Raw genomic sequence first — 13,916 nt, forward strand, 5'->3', positions numbered from 1 at the left:
GGTGGAGCAGGGTGGACCCGGATTCCCTTGTGGAGCAACTTACCAAAGTTCTTGTGGATTCACCATCATTGGTAATTTTCAAATCAAGAACAGAAGTGACAGGAAGGGGTCACAACATGCCCTCTGATGGACTAAACCGGGAGACCCACATCCACCCTGCCAGATTTTCTAGGTTTAAATGGATGTCATCATAACTTCTGATTCTGTTGGTTTTCAGAAGTCAAAGCTTAGTCACTCTTCACATTCTGGAAAGGTAGGAGTTAGCAAAGAGCATCCTTAATTCTACTTTCACAAAGCATTTGGGCCTTTCATTACCAGCAGGCATAATAACATGGGGCCCTGAAAGTCACAGTGTAAATAAGGGTCTTTTAATCCATCCCTGGAAATTTGAGCCAAGCAACATTGTCTTTCCAACCTACTTCTATGAAGGGTGAACCATATTGCTCCGAACAAGACAGCAAAGGCTTTTGTACTCCTGTATACATAGCAATACAACTAACAATACATGGGGCAACTATAAAGGCTACAGAAAACAAAGGGGACTTAGAATCAGTCTTTTAAGTGTGAAAGTTCCCATGCAAACCACTTCTAGTAAGTTAACAAGTTTAGAAAAAAAATACAACAAAGTCCAGAGCACATCACGTCTTCCATTGCTTACGGTTAAGCATCATACAGCTCATAGTGGCCCAATGGATATGTGACAGAAGCAATAAATCATTCTCTTTCTCTCTGCTCTGGTCTCCCATAGCATGCTTACTGCACAGCTGCCACACTGACACTGAGATTGATGGTGTTTGCCTTCAAAGCAAGAATAACTTCTCACCCATCTCTCTCCCCTTCTTCAAAGCAAAAGGACACCAAAACACTTTGTTCTGAAAAGGAAAAAGATTCTGAATTAAATCTAATTTAGAGAATAGTCACCAAACCAATGTAATTTTTAAAAACATTCTTCTAGACATATTTCTTCCTCTTAGCAATGCTTTCTGGCAGAAGTATGAATGCTGCACAGCAGAGGCAGCTCAAGAATATAACAGGGCTTCCAGCCATGTCTGTGATAGAATTTTTTTTCCTTACGGCAAAGTTCTTTCAAATGCCTTGTTGGAGCTATGGCCTAAGAACTTGGGCCAAGTTGCTGCATTCAGGACAGCTCAGCAAAAGTGCAATGGCAGGGCAAATGTCACATTTGTGGCCCCTAGATTCTGGGGATAGCCAGAGGCTGTCCCAATTTACACCCAGTTACCCACTGTCCCCAGAAGACCTCCTGTGAGCCTAGATAGCCAAAGCAAAGCAGTGGTCTGGTTGTGCACCTTTGTTTCTGGGAAAGCCCTGTGCCATGAGGTGGGATGGGACAGCACATACATTTTCATAGAATCATAGAATCATAGGACTGGAAGGGACCTCGAGAGGTCATCGAGTCCAGCCCCCTGCCCTCAAGGCAGGATCAAGCTCCGTCTACACCATCCCTGACAGATGTCTATCTAACCTGTTCTTAAATATCTCCAGAGAGGGAGATTCCACCACCTCCCTTGGCAATTTATTCCAATATTTGACCACCCTGACAGTTAGGAATTTTTTCCTAATGTCCAATCTAAACCTCCCCTGCTGCACTTTAAGCCCATTACTCCTTGTCCTGTCCTCAGAAACCAAGAGGAACAAATTTTCTCCTTCCTCCTTGTGACACCCTTTTAGATATTTGAAAGCCGCTATCATGTCCCCCCTTAATCTTCTTTTTTCCAAACTAAACAAGCCCAGTTCATGAAGCCTGGCTTCATAGGTCATGTTCTCTAAACCTTTAATCATTCTTGTCGCTCTTCTCTGTACCCTTTCCAATTTCTCCACATCTTTCTTGAAATGTGGCGCCCAGAACTGGACACAGTACTCCAGCTGAGGCCTAACTAGTGCAGAGTAGAGCGGCAGAATGACTTCACGAGTTTTGCTTACAACACACCTGTTAATACAACCTAGAATCATATTTGCTTTTTTTGCAACAGCATCACACTGTTGACTCATATTCAACTTGTGGTCCACTATGACCCCTAGATCCCTTTCTGCCATGCTCCTTCCTAGACAGTCGCTTCCCATCTTGTATGTATGGAACTGATTGTTCCTTCCTAAGTGGAGCACTTTGCATTTCTCTCTATTAAACCTCATCCTGTTTACCTCCGACCATTTCTCTAACTTGCTAAGGTCATTCTGAATTATGTCCCTATCCTCCAAAGAAGTCGCAACCCCACCCAGTTTGGTATCATCTGCAAACTTAATAAGCGTACTCTATCCCAATATCTACATCATTGATGAAGATATTGAACAGTATGGGTCCCAAAACAGACCCTTGAGGAACTCCACTTGTTATCCCTTTCCAGCAGGATTTAGAACCGTTAATAACCACTCTCTGACTACGGTTATCCAGCCAATTATGCACCCACCTTATCGTGGCCATATCTAAGTTATATTTGCCTAGTTTATCAATAAGAATATCATGCGAGACCGTATCAAATGCCTTACTAAAGTCTAGGTATATGACATCCACCGCTTCTCCCTTATCCACAAGGCTCGTTATCTTATCAAAGAAAGCTATCAGATTAGTTTGGCATGACTTGTTCTTCACAAACCCATGCTGGCTATTCCCTATCACTTTATTACCTTCCAAGTGTTTGCATATGATTTCCTTAATTACCTGCTCCATTATCTTCCCTGGGACAGACGTTAAACTGACCGGTCTATAGTTTCCTGGGTTGTTCTTATTCCCCTTTTTATAGATGGGCACAATATTTGCCCTTTTCCAGTCTTCTGGAATCTCCCCTGTCTGCCATGATTTTTCAAAGATCATAGCTAAAGGCTCAGATACCTCCTCTATCAGCTCCTTGAGTATCCTGGGATGCATTTCATCAGGACCTGGTGACTTGCTGACATCTAACTTTCCTAAGTGATTTTTAACTTGTTCTTTGTGTATCCTATCTTCTAAACTTACCCTCTCTCTGCTTGTATTCACTACGTTAGGCACACCTCCAGACTTCTCGGTGAAGACCGAAACAAAGAAGTCATTGAGCATCTCCGCCATTTCCAAGTTTCCTGTTACTGCTTCTCCCTCCTCACTAAGCAGTGGGCCTACCCTGTCCTTGGTCTTCCTCTTGCTTCTAATGTATTTATAAAAGGTCTTCTTGTTTCCCTTTATGCCTGTAGCTAGTTTGATCTCATTTTGTGCCTTTGCCTTTCTAATCTTGCTCCTGCATTCCCGTGTTGCTTGCCTGTATTCATCCTTTGTTATTTGTCCTAGTTTCCATTTTTTATATGACTCCTTTTTTATTTTGAGATTGTGCAAGATCTCCTTGTTAAGCCAAGCTGGTCTTTTGCCATATTTTCTATCTTTCCTACACAGCGGAATTGTTTGCTTTTGGGCCCTTAACAACGTCCCTTTGAAATACTTCCAACTCTCCTCAGTTGTTTTTCCCTTCAGTCTTGCTTCCCATGGGACCTTACCTACAAGTTCTCTGAGCTTATCAAAATCTGCCTTCCTGAAATCCATTACCTCAATTGTGCTGGTCTCCCTTCTACCTTTCCTTAAGATCATGAACTCTATTATTTCGTGATCACTGTCCCCTATACTGTCTTCCACTTTCAAGTTCTCAACTAGTTCCTCCCTATTTGTTAAAACCAAATCCAGAACAGCTTCTCCTCTGGTAGCTTTTTCAACCTTCTGAAACAGAAAGTTGTCTCCAATGCAGTCCAGAAACTTATTGGATAGCCTGTGCCCCGCTGTGTTAGTTTCCCAACATATGTCTGGATAGTTGAAGTCCCCCATCACCACCAAATCTTGGGCTTTGGATAGTTTTGTTAATTGTTTAAAAAAGGCCTCATCCACCTCTTCCACCTGGCTAGGTGGCCTGTAGTAGACTCCTAGCATGATATCACCCTCGTTTTTTACCCCTTTTAGCTTAACCCAGAGACTCTCTACACAGCTATCTCCTACATTCATCTCCACTTCAGTCCAAGTGTGTACATTTTTAATATACAAGGCAACCCCTCCTCCCTTTTTTCCCTGTCTGTCCTTCCTGAGCAAGCCGTACCCTTCCATACCAACATTCCAATCATGCGTCCCATCCCACCAGGTTTCTGTAATACCAATGATATCATAGTTGTATTTATTGGTTAGCAATTCCAGTTCTTCCTGCTTATTACCCATACTTCTCGCATTTGTATATAGGCATCTAAGATACTGATTTGATCTTGCCTCCCTGTTGTGCCCTGACCCTCCTTTCTCCTTGCCATTATAGGCCGTAGTCCCCCCTATTTCCAACCCATCTCCCAGTCCCGCACATTCAGCACTTACCTGTGGGCTTTGCTCACCTGCCCCCGACAAACCTAGTTTAAAGCCCTCCTCACAAGGTTAGCCAGTCTGTGTCCAAACAAGGCCTTCCCGCTCCTGGAAAGGTGAACTCCATCTCCGCCAACCAGTCCTTCCTGGAAGAGCACCCCGTGATCAAGGAAGCCGAATCCCTCCTGGTGACACCATCGTCGCAGCCAGGCATTCACCTCCAGAATGCACCTCTCTCTGCCCGGGCCCCTACCTTTGACAGGAAGGATAGAAGAGAATACCACCTGCGCTCCAAACTCCTTCACCCGTACTCCCAAAGCCCTGTAGTCACACTTGATCCGCTCAGTGTCACACCTGGCAGTATCATTTGTGCCCACGTGGATGAGTAGCATGGGGTAGTAGTCAGAGGGCCGGATAATCCTCGACAATGCCTCCGTAACATCTCGGATACGGGCCCCTGGCAGACAGCATACCTCTCGAGATGAGCTGTCAGGGCGACAGATGGGTGCCTCCGTTCCCCTCAGAAGAGAGTCTCCAACCACCACTACCCTACGTTTCCTCCTCGCAGTGGTGGCAGGAGACTGCTCAACCTTGGTGGTGCAAGGCCTGGTCTCCTCCACTGTGGGGGATGACTCCTTTTCTCCTGCTGAAAGTAAAGTGTAACGGTTATGTAACACAGTGGGAGGGCTAGGAGCAGGGGTGGAACACTGCCCGCTGCCGGAAGTAACCAGCTGCCAGTGCTCACCCTGCACCACCGCCTCCTCCATAAGTGGCTGGTCAACAGTCCCACATCCTACGACAGTGACCTCCGTGGACTCCACAGGAATACTGTCCAGGAATTCCTCATGGCTTCGAATGCTCCTCAGCCTGGCCACCTCCTCCTGTAGCTCTCCCACCTGCTGCCTGAGAGATTCCACTAGCAGGCACCTTTCACAATGGTAGTCTCCCCCAGCCTGGAGATCACTCAGTGGGAATTGCAAGCCACAAATACAGCAAGACCACACCAGGACCTGGGTAGAGGCATCCATGCTCAGGTTCTCTGTCTGGATACAGGCACAGGTGGAGGAGACAGGAGAAGTACTGGCACAAGCGCTACGGGTCTTCATCACCATCAGTCACTCCCTCTGCCCAACTCCCTCTTCAACTCCCCTGTCTGCAGTCCGCTTCGCTCCCCTGGTCGCACTGCTCTGGCTTTTTAAAGCCTGCTTGCCTAGGTCAGGCCTGCCCCCTTCTGAGTCACACAGGGGAAGGCTGAGCCTGAGGCTAATCAGAGGCAATCAAGGGAACAATGGCAGGCTCTCAGTCCCAACTGCCACAGAAGCTGAAACTGAAACTGCTAGCACTCACCTGGAATCAGACTCAATTCACACCACTTCAAACTGTAAAATTCAAACAGTCAGGCACACACACACACTCACACCACAGCTTGTACTCTCACCGGGTAGCCTCTTCGGCGGTGGGGTCGCTTTGCTCTCCCTCTTCAACTCCCCTGTCTGCAGTCCCCTGTCCGCTTCGCTCCCCTGGTCGCACTGCTCTGGCTTTTTAAAGCCTGCTTGCCTAGGTCAGGCCTGCCCCCTTCTGAGTCACACAGGGGAAGGCTGAGCCTGAGGCTAATCAGAGGCAATCAAGGGAACAATGGCAGGCTCTCAGTCCCAACTGCCACAGAAGCTGAAACTGAAACTGCTAGCACTCACCTGGAATCAGACTCAATTCACACCACTTCAAACTGTAAAATTCAAACAGTCAGGCACACACACACACTCACACCACAGCTTGTACTCTCACCGGGTAGCCTCTTCGGCGGTGGGGTCGCTTTGCTCTCCCTCTTCAACTCCCCTGTCTGCAGTCCCCTGTCCGCTTCGCTTTGATTTGGTCATGTTTCATACCTGCTCTGCACTCATGTAAGTGACTGCACAAAGTGCTGGGGTAACACAATGAGGTCCAATATCCCTAAGTATTGTATAATGCAGCTTAACATATGAATAATAGACCATGTGAGGACAGATAAGCAATACACATTTTCCTAGGGGATCATTATTTACATACATTAATAGCACCTGTAATTCTGATAACGTGGGAAAATGCATAAAATACAATGTCTCCCTCATTGATGCTATCTTAACAGATCTTAACATTAGGCACTGGAAGATGACCATCAGCTGGGTGTCTCCCATAAAGATATATCAGCAGTTCCCAACCTTTTCCAGATGGGGTCCATTTTGACAATTCAGGAAGACTTGGTGACCCAGAGCAATACAAAAAATGTGAATTGCTCCTTAAGAGCCACCTGGGAAGATACCTGGCAACCCTTTTGAAATGTAATGGCAACCGATATGTGGGTCTTGACCCATAGGTTGGGAAACCCTGGGTTATAGCATAAGGTCTGTTGAATTACAGATTAGCTAAATGCCTATTATATCTCTATGTACTTTAACTCTTTTAGATTGAGCACATTTAAACTATCTGGGATTAGAAGCATTGCTATTTGTTAGCTTTAACATCCATCCATCCATAGATGATAATGTTAGCATGAGAGTTCTGCATCTGTGACCACTGAAAAGTAGCTGAAAGACACTGGTAAGTTTAAGTCACTCCCAGGAACAGTGCATTTTCATTGTGTGATTGTCTCACTCCAGTCCTCGGTAGTGCATTTTTGTAGCTGTTTTATAACTGTTATGCCTTTTACTGGTAGCTTGTCATACTGAAGTATGAGCATATGCATTATAATTATGTGTTATTTACATCATCTGCTAGGTGTAGATAATGTGTTTCCAGGCAAATATAATGTATCCCAAGAGATAATATATAAACCATCAAAAAGTTATGGAAAGACATTGTCATCACCAGAATTAAGCAGAATGGGATACAGATGAGTTTCTTTCATGAATCAGTGTGGTTTGGGCTTGCTAGCTATTAAGTCTTCTATGAAAAGTGATTGTGACACCATGGCACCATTCTAAAAGTCTTGATCTGCTAGACATGAACATCTCATTGGATGGTGTGTGCTATCATCATGTGTGAAGTTACGAAGTTTGGCTCTGTATGAGCTACTGAAACATGTAAGGTTGAAAATACCCACAAGCAGCCATTCAGGTACAAGAGTAACAAGGCCAAACAATGTGAATGACTTATTGAGGAAATATGCAAAAGCACAAGGATTACCAGGAACTGTGTACAATAGAAACCTCTCCACGATAGCACTGCACAATGGGAATTGTTTGATTCAGGGTGCAGCAAAAGAGCTTTCCAGCAAGTGGGAAGAGGATATAAAAGGGGAAATGACATCATAATGCTCCCTCATGCTTTCTACAACACACCGGGAAACTTCTGAGGAACAAAGACTGAACTGGGGGAAGTGATGGTCCCCAGCTAAGGAGATTTCTAGCCTCTGTATGAAAACCTGAGAAATCCAAGCTGCAAAGCAAAGGTTGTTTGTACCTTAAGATTCTGCCAGCGTGTTCATCACTCAGATTTTATATGAATTGGCAAATTCTCATCCTGTCGAGTACGTTAAGCTCAGTTTGTGGTTTTCTTTATTTGCTAGGTAATCTGCTTTGATCTGTTTGCTATCCCTTATAGTCACCCATCTTAATAGTTAATAGACTTATTTTTATGTTTTAATTCAAGCCAGTGAGCTTTGACTGGAGTGTTGGGGAAAATCGTTGCTTGGTTATCTCAAGTGTGAATTGTTCTACTCAAATTGAGGAAGGGACGGACCGGGTATTAAATCCAAATACTGGCCAGATTTGACCAGGAAAAGGTGTACTGTTCTAGGGTCCTAGCAGTCTGAGAAGCTGATGGTTAGTGAGCCTGCATGTAAATGCACGTGGCTGTGTCCCTACCTGTGTAAATACTGCAGGCTGGAAGGCTTTGCAGCTTGACACAGCAGCACAGTGTGAGAGGGAGCCTAGGGTGGTGGGCCAGAGGGCTCAGTGGTACGCCCGTTCCAGGTGGCATCTCAGGGAGAGTCTGTCACAATGATACTTGCATGTTTGTTAATATTCACAAGCCTCAGGCTAAATTAAGCTTAAATGGGGGCTGGAGGGGGAGGCAGTGGAGCCTAGGATGTTATGGATGGGGGAGGAGGGAACTGGGGAAGGCAGCAAAGGTCCCGGGCAATGGCAGGGGAAGCCTATGTGGCCAGAGCCAGGGCTCAATGCCTGCTGCGAAGCAATCAGGAGGCTGAAAGGCTGAAGTCAAAGGTCGGAGCCTGCTGCCACGTCGCCAGGACCAGAAGTCACCATCCAGAACCAGTTGGGGGTGGGGTGCACAACTCAGAGACACTCTCCACATTCCCCTCACACACCGGAGCCTGGGGAGGGTCATCCCAGGCTAGTAGATTTCCTGAATCCTCCTTGGCTCTGGGTGGGGCCAAAAATAAGGGGTTCACTGTGGGGAATCAGGTGTTGGGTTGTGGGGTCTGGGTGGGAGGAAGAGTGCAGAAGCAGGCTGGGAGGAAGGCCCTGAGCCTCTGGGACTGGATCCAGGCAAGCTGAGGGCTGCATCCAGCCCCTGGGCTTCAAGTTCCCCACCCCTTTTTTAAAAGATAGAAAAATGTTGTTTTTAAAACCAAAAAAATTAGCAGAGGACTCAGTGGCAGGTGTAGTGCTATGTTCAGCTTTGGGGCTCTTTGTCTGGTTGGTTGGTTTGGGGAGGTTGTTTTGCATTAACTTTATTTCAAGTCAATGATGCCCCTTAAACATGCCAGGAGAGGCATAAGAGATATGAGACCAGGCAGAGAGACAGTGAGTACATGAGAATGATGCTATAGGCTGGTGGTTATGGCAACCATCTGGGAGCTGGTAACCTAGGGTCTATCTCCCCTGCTCCAATGAGGCAAGTAGTTATCCAAAGTGGAACAGCTTCAGCAAAAGTAATTGAGGGACACTCCCACCACAATCCCATAGTTCAGTGGTTAGAACAAGCTCCTGAGTGTGTAGGAAATCCCTGTTTAAAGCCTTTCTTCCTCACAGGGAATTAAACCCAGGTCTCCCACAATCCAGGTGACTGCTCTAAACTGCAAAAAATTGTAAAGTCACCATCACCTCCTTTGGCTGTGGAGTGGGGAAGGAGCCTAAATCATTTGCCCAAGAAATGTGAGACTGTCTAAGCCGTCTGACTTTAGGAGAGGCGTTTCTGTTTGTGGATTGCTAGTAGATAGGTGCGTCCTTGCAGCCTATACTTAAATGCTTATCTCCTTCGGAGGGGTGGTATCAGGCTGCCTTGTGTGGCTCACAAACATGGGTGCTAATTTCACTGAAAACTGTTACAGACCAGAGCCTAAGCTGGCTGTGTGTTCTATAATTAGATTTCACCAACCCAGAATCAAGAGTGAGCTCCTCAAGCACAGTAACAGCCTAACCATGGAGTCACAAACAGCTCTGTTGAGCACTCCCATGTACCTTATCACCCAGGCAAACCTGCCTTTGTGATAGATGGTACCATACTCCAAAAATCACAACAACATTCAGGTTACTTACAGTCCCAAAGGACCAGTCACTTACCCCAGGTCAGTTGTATGTTAAATCTCTTACCAAAAACAAGGTTTGCAGCCAGTCCAGTAACAAACAAACTAAAACATTATCGACCAAGAAAAGGCAACAGGAGTTATGTACAAGGTTAAAACAGGAAAATGTACACCCCAATAAGTGACAGACTAAGGTTCCAAAATGTAAGTGAAGCTGCTGCAGTGTGTAAGCTCCATAAGTCTCTTAGCTATTTCAAGCTAAGCAGCTTGAGGATCCATTGTTCATACTTAGAATAGTCCCCTCTCCAAACTCCAAGCAGCATAGTGATAGTCACAGGGCACCTCTCATGCTGTATGAAAATTGACTATGAATATGAATATGAATTGACTTATGAATAAGAATAAGTTGAAGATGCTTTATGCAAAACAGATCATGTAACATATTAGTTTTACAGTTACAATCTGCTGAATGTGTGTATCCTATTTTTGTGGATATATCATTCTTGTATGTGAAGTTAAAACTTGAAGTGTGGATCTGTTAATAGTTCTACATGTGCTAATGTGGGTCATTAGTGATACTTCAGGTACTCAAACCAATTACCTGTGGATGGTTGTGTTTGTCTTGTAAGCACAAGCTGTGGTTGGTCCTAGAAAGACATGTGATCATGCTACCTGGTACTGGAATCCCTCTTGAACCTGGTATTTTTCCATAGGGAGGGGGAGTGTGGAACAAAAGATTCCTGCCTTGGGGAAAAGACAATTTTTACCAATGGGAAGCCGTTGGTCTTTGTCTTCAGCTGGCTTTTGAAACTGCCTGACACACCTGAAGAGGATATTTGACAATGAAGAACTCTGAAAAGCTGTAGACCCAAGTCAGAGTAAAGATCAACTCTGACTTGAAACTTTTTACCTGAGATAAGAAGAGCTATTAGGGTAAGAATTTACACACAACAAATTTCTTAGTGGATTAGAACTAGCGAAGCTTTTTTTGATCATTTTAATTTAGTAACTTACTTGGATCTGACTGTTTTCACTTGCAGTCATTTAAATCCTACTTTTATATTTAATAAGAACACTTTTAGTATCAAGATCAGTGTAAATAATTATCTGGAAGGAGGGAGTGAAGTGACCAGAATGCATATCTTGCTTTCATTGATAAAGTGGGTGGACCTTATGAGCTTTCACTGTGTACATTTTTTTACACATAGTAAGACGGATTTGTTTGGGGGTTTGGCTCCTTTAGAGGGTTGGTTTCCTGAGTGGTAAGCCCTTATAGCTGAGCCTTCCCAGAGCTGAACTGTTTCAGTGTCTGTGTCTGTGTTGCTCTGCAGGGGGGTGGTTACCCCAACTCCTGCTTGGTGGGGAGACCAGAGGATTGGGCCCAGAAGGACAGGGTCATGTGGAGTTGCAGAGATCAGGAACGTGGGCATCGGTGGCATGATCAGCACACCAGGGGATAACCCCAAGTGGACTTCTGTGATTCAACCCATTACAATGATGATTTCTCTGTAAGAGAGATTTGTATTCCCTTCCCCATCATTCAAGCTGTTGCGGGACAAAGGCTTGTGCAAGTACACTCTTCGTGGGTGTGGGGGAAGCAATCAACAAAGTCCTTTGTTCGCTGACATTCTGCAACTGAGGTTCTATATAGCACTTCCTTTGTTGGGGAGAAGGCACTGCTTGTGATGGACTGGTAGTTCACACTTGGCAATGCTTCTCCTAGCTGTGGGGGTTTCCAGTCTAAGCAAACATTTTATAGTTACAAAGAGAACACTTAAACAATACCATATACCATGGACTACAGATAGATGTGAGATTAATACATGTGGCACCTTACAAACATTTCATCAAGCTTAAACACATCCCAATCTTAGCAATGTGAATGCACAGGCGAGCCAGACTGGTTTCATGCTATGCAGTGTTCAGTGATGTCCAGGGGGCTTGGCATGAGCTGGAACCTGATGTCCTAGTGTCACTGGTGGAGCCTGATGTCCTAGTGTCACTGGTGGAGCAGGACACCCTTCTCTAATTAGCATCTACCATTTACTAGCTTAGGCATCTCCCCTCTTAGTGTGTGGACTTTTCTGGGTTGCATTTTTGATGTCTTGCCTCTCCCCATTCATTGTATAGGGGCCTTGGTGCCTGACTCAGGCTTTATGGATCACAATGTTCTTTCAGTGAGTTTTCTAGGCACTTACAAGTTATTTTTTGAGATTGTGAGCATCACAATGCCCAGTTCTCCTTGTGGATCCTGGCCTGGGTCTGTACCGTCCAACTTAACCCTCACCTCCTGAAGGACAATTATATGAGGTACTGTAAACCTTGATTAATAGGAGAATATTTGCAGGGCTTTGCTGACCAACATGTCTACTTTGGGGCTGACAGACAATGAGGCATTGCAAGAACTCAAACTACAGCAGGAGCTTTGGCTGGTGAGCATTGTTTCAGAAGCTGGCCTTCTGAGTGAGGGCTGTGTTGATTTGAATTTCCCTTTGCCCTTGTGCTGACACGTGACCTGACGGATGGAGCTAAATGTGATAAGACTTACCACACAGCATGGCCTCTCAGGAAGAAAGAAAACAATGATTGTTTCTAAAAGTGGCAAGAGGAAAAAAAACCTGTGGAACATTTAATTTGTTTTAAGCATCCACTATTCTGAAAAAGAGCTTGATGGTAGTTTGGAGCTATTGGATTTCTGCCAAATTACCTTACAGTGGAAGAAATGTGACAGATATGTAGCCTGTCTCCTTAGCTGAAGTCACACTGAGCCAGCTTATACCATTTCTGGAATAATTTTTACTGATCTACATTTGCTGGGATATGCCTAAAAGCTTGGCCTCCAGCCTTAGCTTTTGACAGGGTGATTTGTTGTTTGAAGCTATGAATGTTGAAGGATAGTCACTTACAGAACCCAGCAAGCAATCACAATAAAACACTGAATTGTTTACAGTACTGATACATCCTGTCATAAAGTAACCTTGAATTTTTTTTAATATTAAGGGAAGAGCTGATATTACAAATAATAGTAAGAAAGTATAGTATATTCCACTGCAGATCAGCGACACGTCATTAGAATTTCTCTGACCATTGTTATATCTAGACATCAAACTGGGGTGGGGGGGAGTGTTCTTTCCACATAAGAGACTGCGAGTAGAGTCCCACATGGATACAAAATGCCTAGGGTCTCAGGTACATATCTTGGTCCCAGCTCATACTGCTATGGTTGCATTCTATTTGTAGACAGATTTCATGAGTATGTTGTCTCAAACTGGGAATTATACCCCCTGCTTAAAGTGTAGACACACATTTGAGAAACAATTTGTCACAGGGTGGCTGGTTCAATGGGGGAGTTACCAACCCCATCTGCTCATCAGCTGCCTGAGGCTAGCTTAAAGACTACCTAGCCTTATATAAGGCCAGCAAACACTCAGAAGTGAGGGTGAGGTTGTACCCAGAGAGTAGGAAGATGTCTCCGGTGAGGGGAAAGAACTCTGTTTACATGTGAGTCCCAGATAGAAGGCCTGAGATTAATCCTGCTTGAAGGAAGCAAAAGATGTTCCTGATACAATGCATGGGGAGAAAGAGGCACCTAAGAATGGCATCTACAAAAGCCATCCTGCAGTGGTCTTAGCTTACATGTCTAGGTGGCAGCACTGTACTGGTTTTGAGGATCTTAATATCATCTAGAATTTAGATTTAGACACCTCAATCCAAGGTGGGTATGGAGTTACTCTTGCTCAAAGCATGGGGTGGGCCACCAGTCCCACTAAAAATGGGAGGGTCTATGTGAACAGCTTGGTTCATGTGACCCATTGTCTTCACCCATTCTGCCATGGGGCTTCTCCCCACTCCCACCCACTGAGGCAGCAGTAGCAGTAGAGCAGTGTCGTCTCTCCTCGAGTACGAGTGGCACTGCCACCTCAGGCAGGTAAATAACCCAGGGAACCCTCCCCCATGTTGGGGGGAGGGAGGGGGTTCATGTCCAGAGGATAGGCCCAGGAATGGTATCAGAAGAAGGGAGGGAGAGCAGCTCAGAATGTCCTGGCCCCCATGTGGTTTCAGCAGGTAAATCAAGTGTCCCCTTATCTAGGGTTTACTCCTGTCCTCCCTAACACTCATGGCAGCCATGTCTGT

General features: G+C 45.2%; 1 protein-coding gene and 1 long non-coding RNA gene across 3 annotated transcripts; one reads left to right on the forward strand and one right to left on the reverse strand.

Annotated features, from left to right (window-relative positions):
* Nucleotides 1-227: 227 nt before the first annotated feature.
* Nucleotides 228-6,175, reverse strand: LOC142826600 (uncharacterized). Its single transcript, XM_075919701.1, has 3 exons — nucleotides 5,754-6,175; nucleotides 2,972-4,961; nucleotides 228-245 (listed from the first exon to the last, which is right to left on the reverse strand). Exons 2-3 carry the CDS (start codon nucleotides 4,181-4,183, stop codon nucleotides 228-230), a joined length of 1,230 nt encoding a protein of 409 aa, XP_075775816.1. The 5' UTR covers nucleotides 4,184-4,961; nucleotides 5,754-6,175.
* Nucleotides 6,176-7,656: 1,481 nt separating this feature from the next.
* On the forward strand, nucleotides 7,657-13,048 carry LOC142827124 (uncharacterized). Of its 2 annotated transcripts, none has more exons than XR_012901557.1 (3): nucleotides 7,657-7,820; nucleotides 10,496-10,715; nucleotides 12,130-13,048. It is a non-coding gene; the product is annotated as an uncharacterized LOC142827124 (long non-coding RNA). The 2 variants fall into 2 exon arrangements; XR_012901556.1 differs by lacking the exon at nucleotides 12,130-13,048 and adding an exon at nucleotides 11,114-12,104.
* The last annotated feature ends 868 nt before the right edge of the window (nucleotides 13,049-13,916 follow it).

Source organism: Pelodiscus sinensis, chromosome 1 (genome assembly GCF_049634645.1).
Source record: "Pelodiscus sinensis isolate JC-2024 chromosome 1, ASM4963464v1, whole genome shotgun sequence".
Classification (NCBI taxonomy): domain Eukaryota; kingdom Metazoa; phylum Chordata; order Testudines; family Trionychidae; genus Pelodiscus; species Pelodiscus sinensis.